We start from the raw sequence: 14519 nt of genomic DNA, 5'->3' as shown, positions 1-14519 counted from the left end.
AAACGCTGAAAAAGTTAATCCCATCCTTCAGTTTCATCAAAAGTACTTACATAATAATATGCAGAGCACTTAATTCAGGAATAACAAAAATATTTCGAATTCTGTAAAAGTTCTTCTAGGAACATTTTATGATATAAAATCCAAATGACCCAAGCATGTTAGAACCTCCACAAATTACTAGACAGTACACTACGAATAATTTAATCTTTGAAATATATATTTTTTTTAATTTTCATATAATGAGTTTGTTCAATGTTATACTTTGATAATATGCATCAAACCGGTTAACATCACATCCGTCGTCTATAGAAACATTTACCATCTCCTTGTAAGCAGTTGTAATCTGTGTCAGACTGGTACTCAGATCATTACACAGGTTAACATTAAATTCATTGACTTTGAGTAAATATTCTATCCTCTCAATTACTGTCTTGCAAAAACCTATCAGATGTGTCCCTCTCATATCGCCAACCTGATTAACGTCAGCTCCTTTTTCTATAAGTAACTGTACTATCTTCTTATTGTTCGTTTTGAAAGCAGCTCTGAGAGGTGTCTCTCTCATACCATCCACTTGGTTAACATCACCTCCTTGGTCAATAAGTAACCGTACTATATTTTCATCTCCACTGTTACATGCAACTGTCAGAGGTGTTCTTCTCATCCCATCCATCTTGTTAACATCACTTCCTACGCCTATAAGTATATGTAATATGTTCTCATTGCCCCTCTTGCATGCAGCTGTCATTGGTGTGTCTCTCATACCATCCACTTGGTTAACATAACATCCATTGTCTATAAGTAACTGTACTATCTTTTCATTTTTCCTCTCGCAAGCAACTGTCAGAGGTGAATCTCTCATTCCATCTACTTGATTAACATCTCCTCCTTTTTTTATAATCAACTGTACCATCTTCTCATCTTCAATTTGACAAGCAACTGTCAGAGGTGTCCTTTTCATTCCATCCATCTTGTTAACACTACATCCATTGTCTATAAGTAAACGTAATATCTTCTCATTTCCCCTTTTGCAAGCAGCTGTCACAGGAGATTCACTAATACTATTTATCTTCTTAAGATCAGCTCCATTGTCGATAAGTAATTGGACTATCTTCTCATTCCCTCTTCCACAAGCCGCTATAAGTAGTGTCTCACTTATATTATCAACCTGGTTTATATTGCCTCCCTTGTATATAAGTAACTGGACTATATTCACATGTTCTCCCATGCAAGCAACTGTCAGAGGTGTCCTTCCCATACCATCAACTTGGTTAATATCACCATCGTTGTCAATAATTGACTGTACTATCTTCTCATTTCCCCTCTTGCAAGCAGCTGTCAGAGGTGTCTCTCTAAAACCATCCACCTGATTAACGCATCCTCCTTTATCTATAAGTAACTGTATCATCTTATCATTTCCTATCTCACAAGCAGCTTTCAGAGGCGTGTCTCCAATATCGTCACATTGATTGATATCACCTCCACTGTTTATAAGTAACTGCACTATCTTCTGATTTTCTCTCTTGCAGGCAGCTGTCAAAGGGGTCTCTCTTAAACCATCAACCTGATTAACACCTCCTCCTTTGTCTATAAGCAACTGTACTATCTTCTCATTTCCTCTCCTACAACTCTCTGTCAAAGGTGTTTCTCTCATATCAATAATCTGATTAACATGACTTCCTTTGTTTATTAGTAACTGTACTGTCTTCTCGTGTTCTCTGCTGCAAGCAGCCATCAGAGGTGTATTTCCCATACCATCACCCTGATTAACATTACATCCTTTGCTTAAAAGGAACTGTAAAATCTCATCATTCCCATAGCTACAAGCAGATGTCAAAGGTGTCTCAAGCATGCCATTAACCTGGTTTATATCACCTCCATTGTCTATAAGTAGCTGTACTATCTTTGTATATCCTCTCTTGCAAGCAGCTGTCAGAGATGTATCTAGCATACCATCCACCTGATTAACATCACATCCTTTGTCAATAAGTAACTGCACTATATCATCATTTTCTCCGTTGCAAGCAGCTGTCAGAGGTGTATAGTGCGAAAACCCTTTATTCAAATTAATGTCTTTGGAAATGAAATACATAACGATATTATAATATCCTCGGAAGCATGATGTTATCATTATGTCTTGTAAGGTGTGTTGATCGAATATGTAGTCGTTTTCTATTGATTTTAAAACTTTGAGAAATGAAACCCTATACTTTGCAAGCTTCATCTGTGCATTGCAAAAACATTGATTCACTTTTCCACGTTTTAAATCATGTTTTATTCTCTCAAAGTAATCATGTTCGTACTTCCTTGACACAATTATGGTGTATTTGTCAAATTGATCATTAATCGATTCTAGCTGTATCCGCTGATTGACAACTTCGATATATGCATATCGCAATATAACTCTGACAAATGCATCTTTGTTACCAAAATAACAACACATAAAATCTAACATTCTGCCGTGTATAACCCAATAATGTTTTTTAGTTTTCCGTAAATAAGTGCCAATGATTTGGTTCATGACCCTTTTCATTTTACACATAGAAGTATTTTGATCAACTCCGCAAATGTCAAAAATATTTTTAAAGTCTTTTTGATTAATGTTAATATTTTCAGTATCAATATCAAACACAGACTCATTAACGATGCCATTGTGAATAACGCACAAAAACAATGCGCAATATTTGTATGGATCAATTGATTGCAATTTTTCCCATTCATTTCGAAATGTGTCGTAAGGACAGTGGAAAAAATCTGTCAAATTAAAATGTTCATATTTGGAATAAAGAGAACACATCAGAGGTGTGAATGGCTCATGTTGATTAGTTAAAAGCTGAATATTATCTTTGTTTAGATACTTAGCACAGATCTTTAATTTGTCTTCCTTTGAATATATTGCAGACAAATTAAAGATACTGGATGTGATAACAGAACAGAAAGCATGGAATTTTTCATCCCTATAAATATCTAATCGGCATGTTGCTGCTATTTTTGTTTTCCCCCTTTCCAATAATCGTTTTAAAGTCACTTCATTTTTAACCAAATATTCAATATCACCAAAACTAACCGTAAATCTTCCACAGATATCATCAAGAACAAACATCTGGCTTATGTTCTTTTTATAATGACGGATTATATCTTGAATTTCGTAACATGGAATCAAACTGTATTCAATCTTGTCATGTAATTTTAAGGCTATATGATGCATCAACATACTCTTTCCTATACCAGATTCGCCTACTATCAACACAGTTGGTTTTAACTCAAGTATATCAGAGACCGCTTTTACAACGGGTGTTCCAACAAACAACACGTCTTGCTCCTTCCAACATTCAATATCGACTTCGTGAGAATCTGCAATAAAAATGGTGAAGAATTGGTTCGATAAGGTTCTCAAATTGCCCCCTTATTAGCTTAAATTTAAAATTAGAATTTATTGACCATTATTACAATGAATTATAGCTTACACAATGACTAGATAGTACTCGTTTTGATTTTCCACAACAAATCGATGAAAATGCTTAACTTTCCTTTGATAATTGGGTAGGAAACATCGAGCGCATACATCGACAAAATAGATCTTTGAAAATAATGTTTGTAATGACATTTTACAGGTCTAACTTGAATATTCAGTTTATTGACGCCTGCGCTCTATGTTTCCTGGTCCTAAGAATAGCTGAAATTGGTCTGATTTTGTCAAATTTGAAAAAAAATTCAATAAAGTATGATTATATATTTTATATTCAAAAACAGAAATACATATAACAGTATAAACATCGTGTTTATTTGAGTCAAGTTTCCAAATATTTTTTTTTCATAGTTCGTTCTTCTGGTGATTTTTTTTAATAATGGGACGGGCACGTACAGAATGTGAGTGGGATCGCTTTTTCATATTTGTTTTAAATTTGGAACAGGATTGCAGTTTCAGCAGGTACTCGAAGTTAACTATATTGTGTTTGATATCTGTGATGTTTGTTTTGCCTTTGTGTCAAATGATAATTCGGTAAGTTTAACTCTTGTAAACAGGTTTAACTCATCCACATTGTTGCCTGTCATTGTCAGTTTTCTGTACATATTTATTTGTCTTTTAAGCAGTTTCATAAATATAATAACTTGCAGTTCTACAATATATGTTTCACATCAGATACTTGAATATCGTAGAATGATATCAGTAGCGCTGTCGTTTCTGTAGACAAAATTAAGGGTTTATATATATATGATCTATTTTTCTTATTTTCAGACGATTGACCCTTTTCCTGACATGCTGATTGAGTTTATTTAATCAAAGTGTTGTTTGTTTAATATTAGTTCTTCATTGGTCCAAATCGATGGTGTAGTCGAATTGTCTTGCATTCTTCTGAATTTGCTATTGTGACCGCTTGGACAAAAGATATCATACCTGATGCCGTCACGTGTCATCAAATTGACAGGGTTAGCGCTATAAAACAAGGTTTAATCCACAATTTTCTACATTTAAACGGCCCATATAGGGATATTTTTAATATTCTACCTGTACAATGTAGCAAGAAATAAAGTTCGGTGACATCATTTTTCATTTCTTGAAATATATTATAAAACCTTTTTTATCATATTTTATTTCAAAATGTTGTCAAAAAGAATTCTTTAAATGCGTTTTTTCATTTTCTCGTACCTTGCAAAATAGCACGATGACCAATATTTTTTATCATTTTTTTAAAAAGCAAAGTTAAACCTTCATTTTTGCAAAGTATAAAAAAAATCGGTAATTTTTATTCTTTTACACCCCAGAACTTCATTAAGCTTAGAAACCCTATATATTTCTTGATTCTTTCTACTAATATCTTATGTCTCTTAATGATATACTTCTATCAGGAAGACTAATACGCTAGCAATAAACCTTTGTATAATACTGAACGGATAAATCCTCAAATTGTATTACAAATTCATTGACAAGTTAATGTTAGCTCAAAATGTGCTACATGTATTACATTTTTTTCTGCGAATTTATTCGTAAGTTTAAGTAAACACTGACATCAAAAGCACAATTATTTTTGTCAGGGAAGGTTACAATCTAAGTTGAAGTTGTTTGATTGGTGAATTATCCCTAAAACTGTATCATTCACTACATTGGTAACACATATTTGTATTTCAAAGATTTTATATTATTGTAAACTATATTGTGTCTAATCAGAAATTCAATTGTGTGCATCCTATTCCGTAGTTCTGTAACTTACCAATTTGTGTTTCGTCAGTTTTATCCTGGGACTTCAACTTCTGAAAATATATAGCGTTAGTCATAACTATATGAAATAATTCAGAATAAATCACATATATTTCAATAAGAACACGTATTTATGAATTAAATTCGCCGGGTTAGTCAAATTGAAAAACATACAGCAGTTGAACTATTAACATACATTAACTACAATATAATGTAATATTTTCATGTATCCAATTGTCTTTCCTATTACGCCTTTACCACGTTTACGATATATCATTCAGAGAATTCGTGAGAAAAGGCTATACAAAGATATAATATTAAATTTTTTAGTCGTAAGATATTACTGTAAATATAAATAAGAAATGTGGTATGAGTGCATATGAGAAAGCTCTCCGTCCAAGGCAAAATTGGTTAAATTTAAAAGATTGATCATTCAAGTTAATGGCGCAATTATGTGAGGATCACTACATACAATAGTCAATTCACATTTAAGTTCTCTATTCAGGTAACATAATGGACAACATCAATTCACAATACACTAGTAGTCAACTACAATACCAAAACATTAGTGACGTATTGGTTAAAGATGTAAAACTCATCAAACATACTTGGCTCATATATTTTGTCTACATGCAACATGTAACATGCAAACTGCCTATTCTAGAGGTGGCGTGAATCAGATGTGGATACTTAAAAATTCCAAAGATCTTTTAGAGTACATACAATCTAATTCTCTTTCATCTTGTAACAGTATTAAAACATTTGACTTTTCTACTCTTTACACAAGTATTCCACATTCCAAACTAAAAGACAAATTAAAAGAGTTGGTATTACTTTGCTTGCTTCATTAAAAAGATTGGCCAACGTAGATACAAGTATCTTGTCTTAGGGAGGGCTAAATCCTACTTTGTAAAGAATCATTCTGATTCAAATAAAAAATTCTCTGAAACCGATATTATGAAGATGCTTGATTTCTTGATTGACAACATATTTGTTACGTTCGGAGGACGTGTTTTTCAACAGACTGTCGGCATCCCAATGGGAACAAACTGTGCCCCTCTACTTGCTGACTTGTTTCCTTATTATTATGAGGCTGACTTCATGCAGGAACTTCTTAGGAAGAAAGATAAGAAGTTAGCAATATCCTTTAACTCTACTTTCCGCTATATAGATGACGTTCTTTCACTAAACAATTCAAAATTTGGTGACTATGTGGAACACATCTATCCCATCGAATTAGAGATAAAGGATACTACAGATACAGTTAAGTCGGCTTCATGTCTTGACTTACATCTAGAAATTGACAATGAGGGTCGGTTGAAGACAAAACTTTACGACAAAAGAGATGATTTCAGCTTTCCAATTGTGAACTTTCCATTTCTAAGTAGCAACATTCCAGCAGCACCTGCATACGGGGTATATATCTCCCAATTGATACGATATTCCCGTGCTGGCATTTCCTATCATGATTTTCTTGATAGAGGGTTACTGCCCACAAGGAAGCTATTAAACCAAGAGTTCCAAATGGTGAAGTTGAAATCATCCCTTCGTAAAAAAACTCCCTTTCACGAGTTGGTTGGCCGTTATGGAATAACCGTTTCACAAATGATATCGGATATGTTCCTTACGTCGTAACTACAATCCCCTTCCCTTTCATGAATTTGACCTACCGAATTAGACTTTTACCGGATTTGTAATCACATAAGCAACACGACGGGTGCCGCATGTGGAGCAGGATCTGCTTACCCTTCCGGAGCACCTGAGATCACCCCTAGTTTTTTGGTGGGCTTTGTGTTGTTTATTCTTTAGTTTTCTATGTTGTGTCATGTGTACTATTGTTTTTCTGTTTGTCTTTTTCATTTTTAGCCATGGCGTTGTCAGTTTGTTTTAGATTTACGAGTTTGACTGTCCCTTTGGTATCTTTGGTCCCTCTTTTATCAAGAATGTTCGAATCAATTATATTATTTAAAAGACACAATGTAAGTGGCGTTAACAAAATCAAAGAAACAATTAAAGTATGTTGTCATATCTGATTTAAATAAAGGCAACAGTAGTATACTGTAAAAAATCATAAATCGAGTGCGAGAAAATAAATCCGGATTTCAAGCTCAATAAGTAACATGAGTTAGTAACGAAACAACATAAAACTGATGTGCAACAAAAAACAAACATTTATAGAAATGAAACTACTGGATAACAACTGCCATATTCCTGACTTACATGTAGTACTGGATATGTTAAGAATAAATGGTTTCTTTGAATCGATGTATGACAATGTTATATAGCATATTTACCTGACGATATTGGGATATAGGTATTTTGTCGGTTCTTAACACGTACTTGTTGTTTGTTTACAAACAAGTATTGATAAAAACAAACAAACACATGTCGAAATGTCCAGGAATTTATTAAATCTGTATTTGGTTAAGATGATGCAAACATACGATTTTTATTGCGTCTTACACTTTGAGAAGCAAATAATCTTTAACTAATTTATTAAAATATTGTGTAAAAACGTTAATTATGAGCTATGAAAGTCATTTTTCTGAGGAAGTTTTTGAAAATTTCAAAGAAATATTTTTGACAGTGGGTAAGCTTTCATTAGTCATCAATATCCTATAGATTAACAACTTATGGTTATATTTATAATATAGAATCTTCATTGAAGCAGAGCACGAATGTACAATTAATTTATTATTCTAATGTGCTATTTGTATGCAAGAGTGACATTTCTTTGTAGTATGTGCCGTTTCGAAAAATGAATGCGAGTATTGTCTCCCTTTAACAGGTTCAATATTTTATAATTAAAAATAGGTTTTTGATATTTATTTTTTTAATAATTACAAATGTATCATTCAATATATTTCAGTTTTTGTTATTGGTGTATCAAAATCATTGATGTACAAATATAATTTCATAAATTTGAAACGTTTAAAATGATTACGTACCAATATAAAGAACCGTTCATCATTTTTAAAAAAGACTATAATAATGAAAGTCGAATTATTTATCTCTACTTCATGATAGATTGATTGAGAAATTGAACAGAGTTGTCTAATATTAATCACAGAAAGGGAATATCAATCAATTTTTAATTGTAGCTTATATAACTTTAACATACTGTTCCATTATAAATGAATGTTACTTTATATATATATAAGGACTTTGTTAGCTAAATCTACCAATTTTATCAGACATTATGAATTTTTATTACAATAAATTAATACAACTTTAAAATGTTTTCATGACGGGAGTACAGGTAAATGCAATGCAAGAACACCAATGACAGAGAATACATAAATAAATAATAGTCTAGTAAATCTTGGCATATTAACAACAGAATAAAAACGAAGCTTTGATGCAAATCCAAATACATTTTGCTATATCTAATTGTGTTGCACACTTTTTCCTTCATCTGATATTGTAAACAATTTCCCCAGTAAAATCATAAATAAATGCTTGCAATAAAAGTATAACAGTTTTACTTACTTTGTCTATTTCCAAAAATCGTGTTTTCATGTCTTTATCTAATTGTACTAATTTCTCAAAAATGTTGGTTTCAAATTTATCTAGTACTTCCTTTACTCTCATACAATTATCATCTGTTTCTGTTGCCACCAGTTTTGTATATACAGCAAGCGCATGGGTTTGTTGACGGAGCTCGTTGACTAACTCAAGACCATGAGTTGTTCCACTTAAAAAACGTTGACCTAGCCAAAAGTAAAAAAATACTTATCTCTTCGTTATATTCAAATAACACAACGAATAATCAGAAAAAATGGTATCCAATTACATTTTGAAAAAGCCTTTATTTTCTGCTTTTTTGCTATACTTATACACATTAATTGTTAACAACTAGCACAATTTTCTAATTCAAGCTAAGAACACGAAGATCTGGCAAGCAAGTATGTCCTGCTATTTTGCAATAAAAAAGACGCTATACAGTTTATCTACCTTGAACACAAACAAAAATCGAAAACTGAGTATTAAAGATTGCAACTAAAAATCTAACTGCCAACATGTTGAAATGATATTTTTCATTTACAATGTACATGTACTAAGTTATACACATGCTTGTAAGGATCCCTGATTTTAAACAGAATGCATCTTTATAACAAGTAATAGCTTGATTTATTAAAAAAGAAACCGGTCAAACAATAATCAGTTATATTAAAAATTTGTTACCAGTATGGTAATCAAAACACACTCGGTATATGTATTATAATTTGGATGGAGAGTTGTCTCATTGCAGTTCACATCACATCTTCCTATATCTATAATCAGTGTATTTGTCTGCCACAAAAACTAAGGAACAAATATGAAGTAATTTTGCACAAATCGGTTTGCATATATTAGTTTTACCCTACTGATGACAAGTCGTTGCAATGGTAATCCTGCTCAGTACGAGAGGAACCGCAGGTTCAGACATTTGGTTTATGTGCTTGGCTGATAAGCCAACTGTGCGAAGCTACCATTATGACTGAATGCCTCTAAGTCAGAATCTCGTCCAAAAATGTAACGATACTTTATGCATCTCGGCCTTGGGAGGCAACGATAGACGGGCGACGGACCTACCTAGGCGTCCCCGGTGGTAAAGCCACAGTAACCGGCCATCGGCAGGCGGAATTTTAAATTGATAGATGTTGTGGTTATTCTAGTGACATTACAAAGGTATTAAGAAGCTAATTGTATATCCCTTCCTGATCTCAGTATCCATCAGTGGAATTCTTAAAAGTGTGGCACAAACTTACATTGACCGAAAGTGCCCAATGACAATGGTAAAGAGATTGGAGTTAAAACATTTGACCTATGCATGTCACAGTTTGACGACTTTGCCTACATATCATTAAAGTTACTCAAAGCCTGTCCAAATTCAATTCTAATAGACAATTAATGTATATCCAACAATAAATTATCAATCATATTTTTATGGAATTGTCAGTTTATTTTCGATCTACGAGTTTGTCTGTCACTGAGGTATGTTTCGCCCCTTTCGTCTTTAATACATTCAATCACTTTCCAATTATTTTAATTTATACACAGCTATCTGCTAATTCTTTTTAATTCCCAAAAATCTTTTAGAGCTCCATTGGTCTTATTTAAGTAAAGCACTGTATGCTATATTTGTGATTTCGTAGGAAAACACTAGTCTTTAAGCCAAAAAAATCTTTAGACAATCGACATGAAAAAAACAACATGTAATTGAATAATACCATTCATTTCCCATTTTTCCATTTCGTCGATAACAATCGTTTCTTCATTAAGAGTCAGTTTCAGGTCTTTGACAAGCTTCTTCATCAGTTGAAATGAACTGGAGAATTTCAAAGCATCCCACTCAGCAAAATTACAATGAGCCCATGGATTTCTTATATGCCTTCGTACCTATCACGAAACACAATTCCTAGTACATGTATGATGTATAATATTAATTCTGATAGCTAAATAAAGAATTAAAAAAAAACAAGAGTCTATTCTTCCATTTCACTAATGAAATCCTTCAAAACACTGTTTGTATACAACAAAAGTTCTCAATGTTAAAGCATGTATGTACCTGTCATATAAATATAAGCTGGGTAATAATCACACTAAAACCAGGTTTTCTTCTCCGTTTTCGACATAAGGAAAATATGTCAGGAATATGACATTTGTTTTAGATTCGATACTTTTGTTATTTTATTTATTGGTAAACTTACAGACTCTGTTTAATAGTGGACTGGGGATGTTTGAGTTTAAACATACGAAAACAATATTATAGTTAAATCTTTTGATTATTATACATGCTATTCCTTGTATTGCTTTTGTTCGGTTTCTGATCTTTACCTAAGGAATGGTTATTTCTAAGAACATAAAGGACGAGGTACAATTATAATTACTATTCTTGGTGAAAATACGATTTTATACTTTAAGTGTGTTACAAATGCAAAGTAAGACTATAGTTTTGTAATTGTGCGTGGCATTAAGAGATCGTTAATTAACCTTTAAAAAAAACAGATGCCAGAGAGACATTCAAACTTAAAGATTAGAAATAAAGACATGGATAACAAAGAAAAAAAAATCTGACAAATAAAAGTAAACCAGACACAACATAGAAAACTAAAGACTAAGCATCACTAACCCAATCAAAAACTTGGAGTGATTTAAGTAGCTTTAGAGGTGTAAGTAGAGCATGCTCTACACGTGCTATTCATGTTTATTACAAACATGGAATATAGTATAATTCGGCAGGTCATATTTATCAGTAGTTTTAAAAACCGTTGGGTTCCCCCCCAAAAAAAATAAATAAATAAAAAATAAAAAAATTCTGTATAATAAACGGTAAACCATCGATATAAACATACTTTACTTACATCATCAGCATCTGATTGTACAATTGGATCAAACTTGGCAATGTTTAAAATCAATCCCAGTAAGGCGGATGAGTCACATGTTTCATCAAAGCCTGTATAGTGTGCCATATGTGTCTGAAGACATAGCTTGGATAAATCAACTGCATTCTTGATAGTGTAGTCGTACTTTGCTATATTTCTACCATAATTTGGTTTGTTGTTATTGACAGTCTCATAGTTCAGGAAAGCACCGTTTGGTGGATATGTTCGAAGATGTGTTTGATATGTTTGCGTATCAATGTTGTTTTTGTGATTTAATTCATGGAGAAGGACTGTTACAATTGATTCGACATATTCCCTCAGGGCTGGTGAGATGATGCTGTGCAGACATATGCCAACAACCAACCATCTCTTCTGATTATCGTCTAAATCTGCAGATGATGCTGTAGATAAAGGTTTAAAAGTGTTGCTTATAACAAGCTTAACAATGCATTGTACATCAATTCGGCAACTTTTGAGTGGCGTGTGTTTACATTGACTAATCTACATTAGTTATTAATTGAGGGGTGTTTCATGCAGCATTAACCAACTGTTTGATGCTCATATATAAGGGGTACTGTATTATACATAACCTATGTTGACTGCTGAACATGTGCTTTTTGATTAATTAATTTAATAGTTTGGTCAATAACGAAACTGCTTGGTAAACTAGTATCCTGTGCATCAGCCGACGCAGCTAGCTTGTATTCAGTGCTACATTTGTAATTCATATAACATTTTATTTGAAAAAATCAGCATTATTCACATTATACGGATTGAATATCATATCTTAAAAATGTTTACCAAATTTCTTGGAAAAGCGATATACGCATGTTCCTATATACTGGGATAAATAACCTGTTTTGCCAGCTGGTAATTAAACTCATCATATATACCAGGACTAAATGTAGCATATACTCCAAACGCGCGTTTCATCTACAAAAGACTCATCAGTGACGCTGGATTCCAAAAAAATAAATAAAAAGGCCAAATAAAATACGAAGTTGAAAAACATTGAGGACAAAATTCCGAAAAGTTTTTCTAAATACAGCTAACTTAAGGAAATATATTTCTGAGGTAGAAAAGCTTTAGTATTTAAAAAAAATCAAAAATGTGTAAACAGTAAATTTATAAATATAACCATATCAATGACGATTCGTGTCAGCACAACAAGTGCTGACTACTGGACTTGTGATAGTCTCGGGTTAATAAATGCCCACCAGCATTGGCATCGACCGAGTGGTTGTAAATAAACTCATCACAGATACCAGGACTAAATTTAGTATATACGGCAGACACGCGTTTCGTCTACAAAGACTCATCAGTGTCACTCGAATCCAAAAAAATTAAAAAGGCTAAATGAAATACGTAGTTGAAGAAAAGTGAGGACTGCAATTCCTAAAAGTTTTGCCAAATACAGCTAACTTAAGGTAATATATTCCTGAGGTAGAAAAGCTTTAGTATTTCAAAAAAATCAAAAATTTGTAAACAGTAAATTTATGAATACAACCATATCAATGACAATTCATGTAAGCACAACAAGTGCTGACTACTGGACTTGTGATAGTCTTTGGTTAATAAATGTCCACCAGCATTGGCATCGACCGAGTGGTTGTGAATAAACTCATCACAGATACCAGGACTAAATTTAGTATATACGGCAGACGCGCGTTTTGTCTACAAAAGACTCATAATAAAAAATAAAAAAATAAATAAAAACAACGAAGTTGAAGAGCCTTGTGGACCAACATTCCTAAAAGTTTTGCCAAATACAGCCAAGGTAATCTATGCCTGAAGTAGAAAAGCCTTAGTATTTCAAAATTTCAAAAATTTGTAAACAGTTAATTTATAAATAGAACCATATCAATGACAACTCATGTCAGCACAATGTACATGGTGGCGATTTATGCGATTTATTTCGAATTCATGTCCCAACTAGCATAATTGTTGATGCATTTATTTGAAATAATAAGTTAGTTTCTTCTTTTGAATTATTTTCTATTTGTTTTTTGAGGCCTTTTATAACTGAGTTCTAGGTACGGACTGTGCTTACTGTTGAGGGCCGTCTGATAACCGATAGGGGTTAATGTCTGTGTTTTGGGGTCTCTTGTGAACAGATATCTCATTAGAAATAGCAACACATCTTCTTTAATTTTACATAAACAGACAATTTTATAAAAAGGACAAAGTTCAGGTTGAAATCAGCCAGAAATGTGTAATACATTGCAATGTTTAGTTTTTATATTAATGTAGTAATCAAGCCTTTAAATCTTTTTTTACAAGTGTATGCTTTGAGAAGTTTTTTGTTTTATAAATTATGGGTTGAAGTTTAGACAAATAAAACACATCAAAACGACTGATACTTCATTGAACTCAACGTCTTAAAACAATCAAGAACACGGTTTCATATTGATATTATCATTTCAAATGTTTGCAAGAACGGTAAACGCTAGAAATAAATGTGTAAGATACTTACATATGTATGAACAATTTTTAATGAGTACGATCTTTATGAATTATTTTTTTATTAATACCTGCTTTATGCTGACGTTTGTTAGCAATCAAATCGATCTCGTCTTGTAATTCTGTTGATACATGACGTTTTATGCCACCTAAAGTTGAGGGTTCTTCATCCATACTCTTTTAGTAAGTCTTCATATAATACTGTTGCATTTGTCACATCATGGGAATATTATACCTTGTCATAAATTTATTTTCATTCCAATATTTATTTGCATCATTGGCAGTTTTTTTTTTTTCTGAAAAAATAATTTTAATCGTTATTAAGATTGGATTTTAAAATTAAGAAGGTGATGCACTGGTTTGTAAATATATGTTGCTTATTAATTTATCTTAAAAATGGAACAATCAAAAAGAATGCTTCATGAATTAAAAAGTGATTAGAAAATGAAACTAATTTCAACATGTTGAAATATTTATTTTAAAGACTACATGTT

The 14519-nt window shown here is 32.4% G+C and overlaps 1 protein-coding gene across 1 annotated transcript; it reads right to left on the bottom strand.

Annotated features, from left to right (window-relative positions):
- Positions 1-232: 232 nt before the first annotated feature.
- Positions 233-14199, bottom strand: LOC134689905 (uncharacterized). The gene is made up of 6 exons (XM_063549871.1): positions 14097-14199; positions 11545-11966; positions 10411-10579; positions 8687-8907; positions 5211-5250; positions 233-3351 (listed from the first exon to the last, which is right to left on the bottom strand). The coding sequence occupies exons 1-6, from the start codon at positions 14197-14199 to the stop codon at positions 233-235; spliced, it is 4074 nt and encodes a 1357-aa protein (XP_063405941.1).
- Between the last annotated feature and the right edge of the window lie 320 nt (positions 14200-14519).

The sequence above is a fragment of the Mytilus trossulus genome, chromosome 11 (assembly GCF_036588685.1).
Source record: "Mytilus trossulus isolate FHL-02 chromosome 11, PNRI_Mtr1.1.1.hap1, whole genome shotgun sequence".
NCBI lineage: Eukaryota > Metazoa > Mollusca > Bivalvia > Mytilida > Mytilidae > Mytilus > Mytilus trossulus.
Note: the sequence above shows the minus strand (reverse complement) of the source record. Positions and strands in the feature narration are given on the sequence as shown.

Coding starts and splice junctions, on each gene's coding strand:
- LOC134689905 (XM_063549871.1), bottom strand. CDS start 14,199: ATGGATGAAGAACCCTCAACTTTAGGTGGCATAAAACGTCATGTATCA. Junction 11,967..14,096: donor CAAACGTCAGCATAAAGCAG/GTATTAATAAAA, acceptor CTTTATCTACAG/CATCATCTGCAGATTTAGAC. Junction 3,352..5,210: donor AACTGACGAAACACAAATTG/GTAAGTTACAGA, acceptor TTTTTATTGCAG/ATTCTCACGAAGTCGATATT.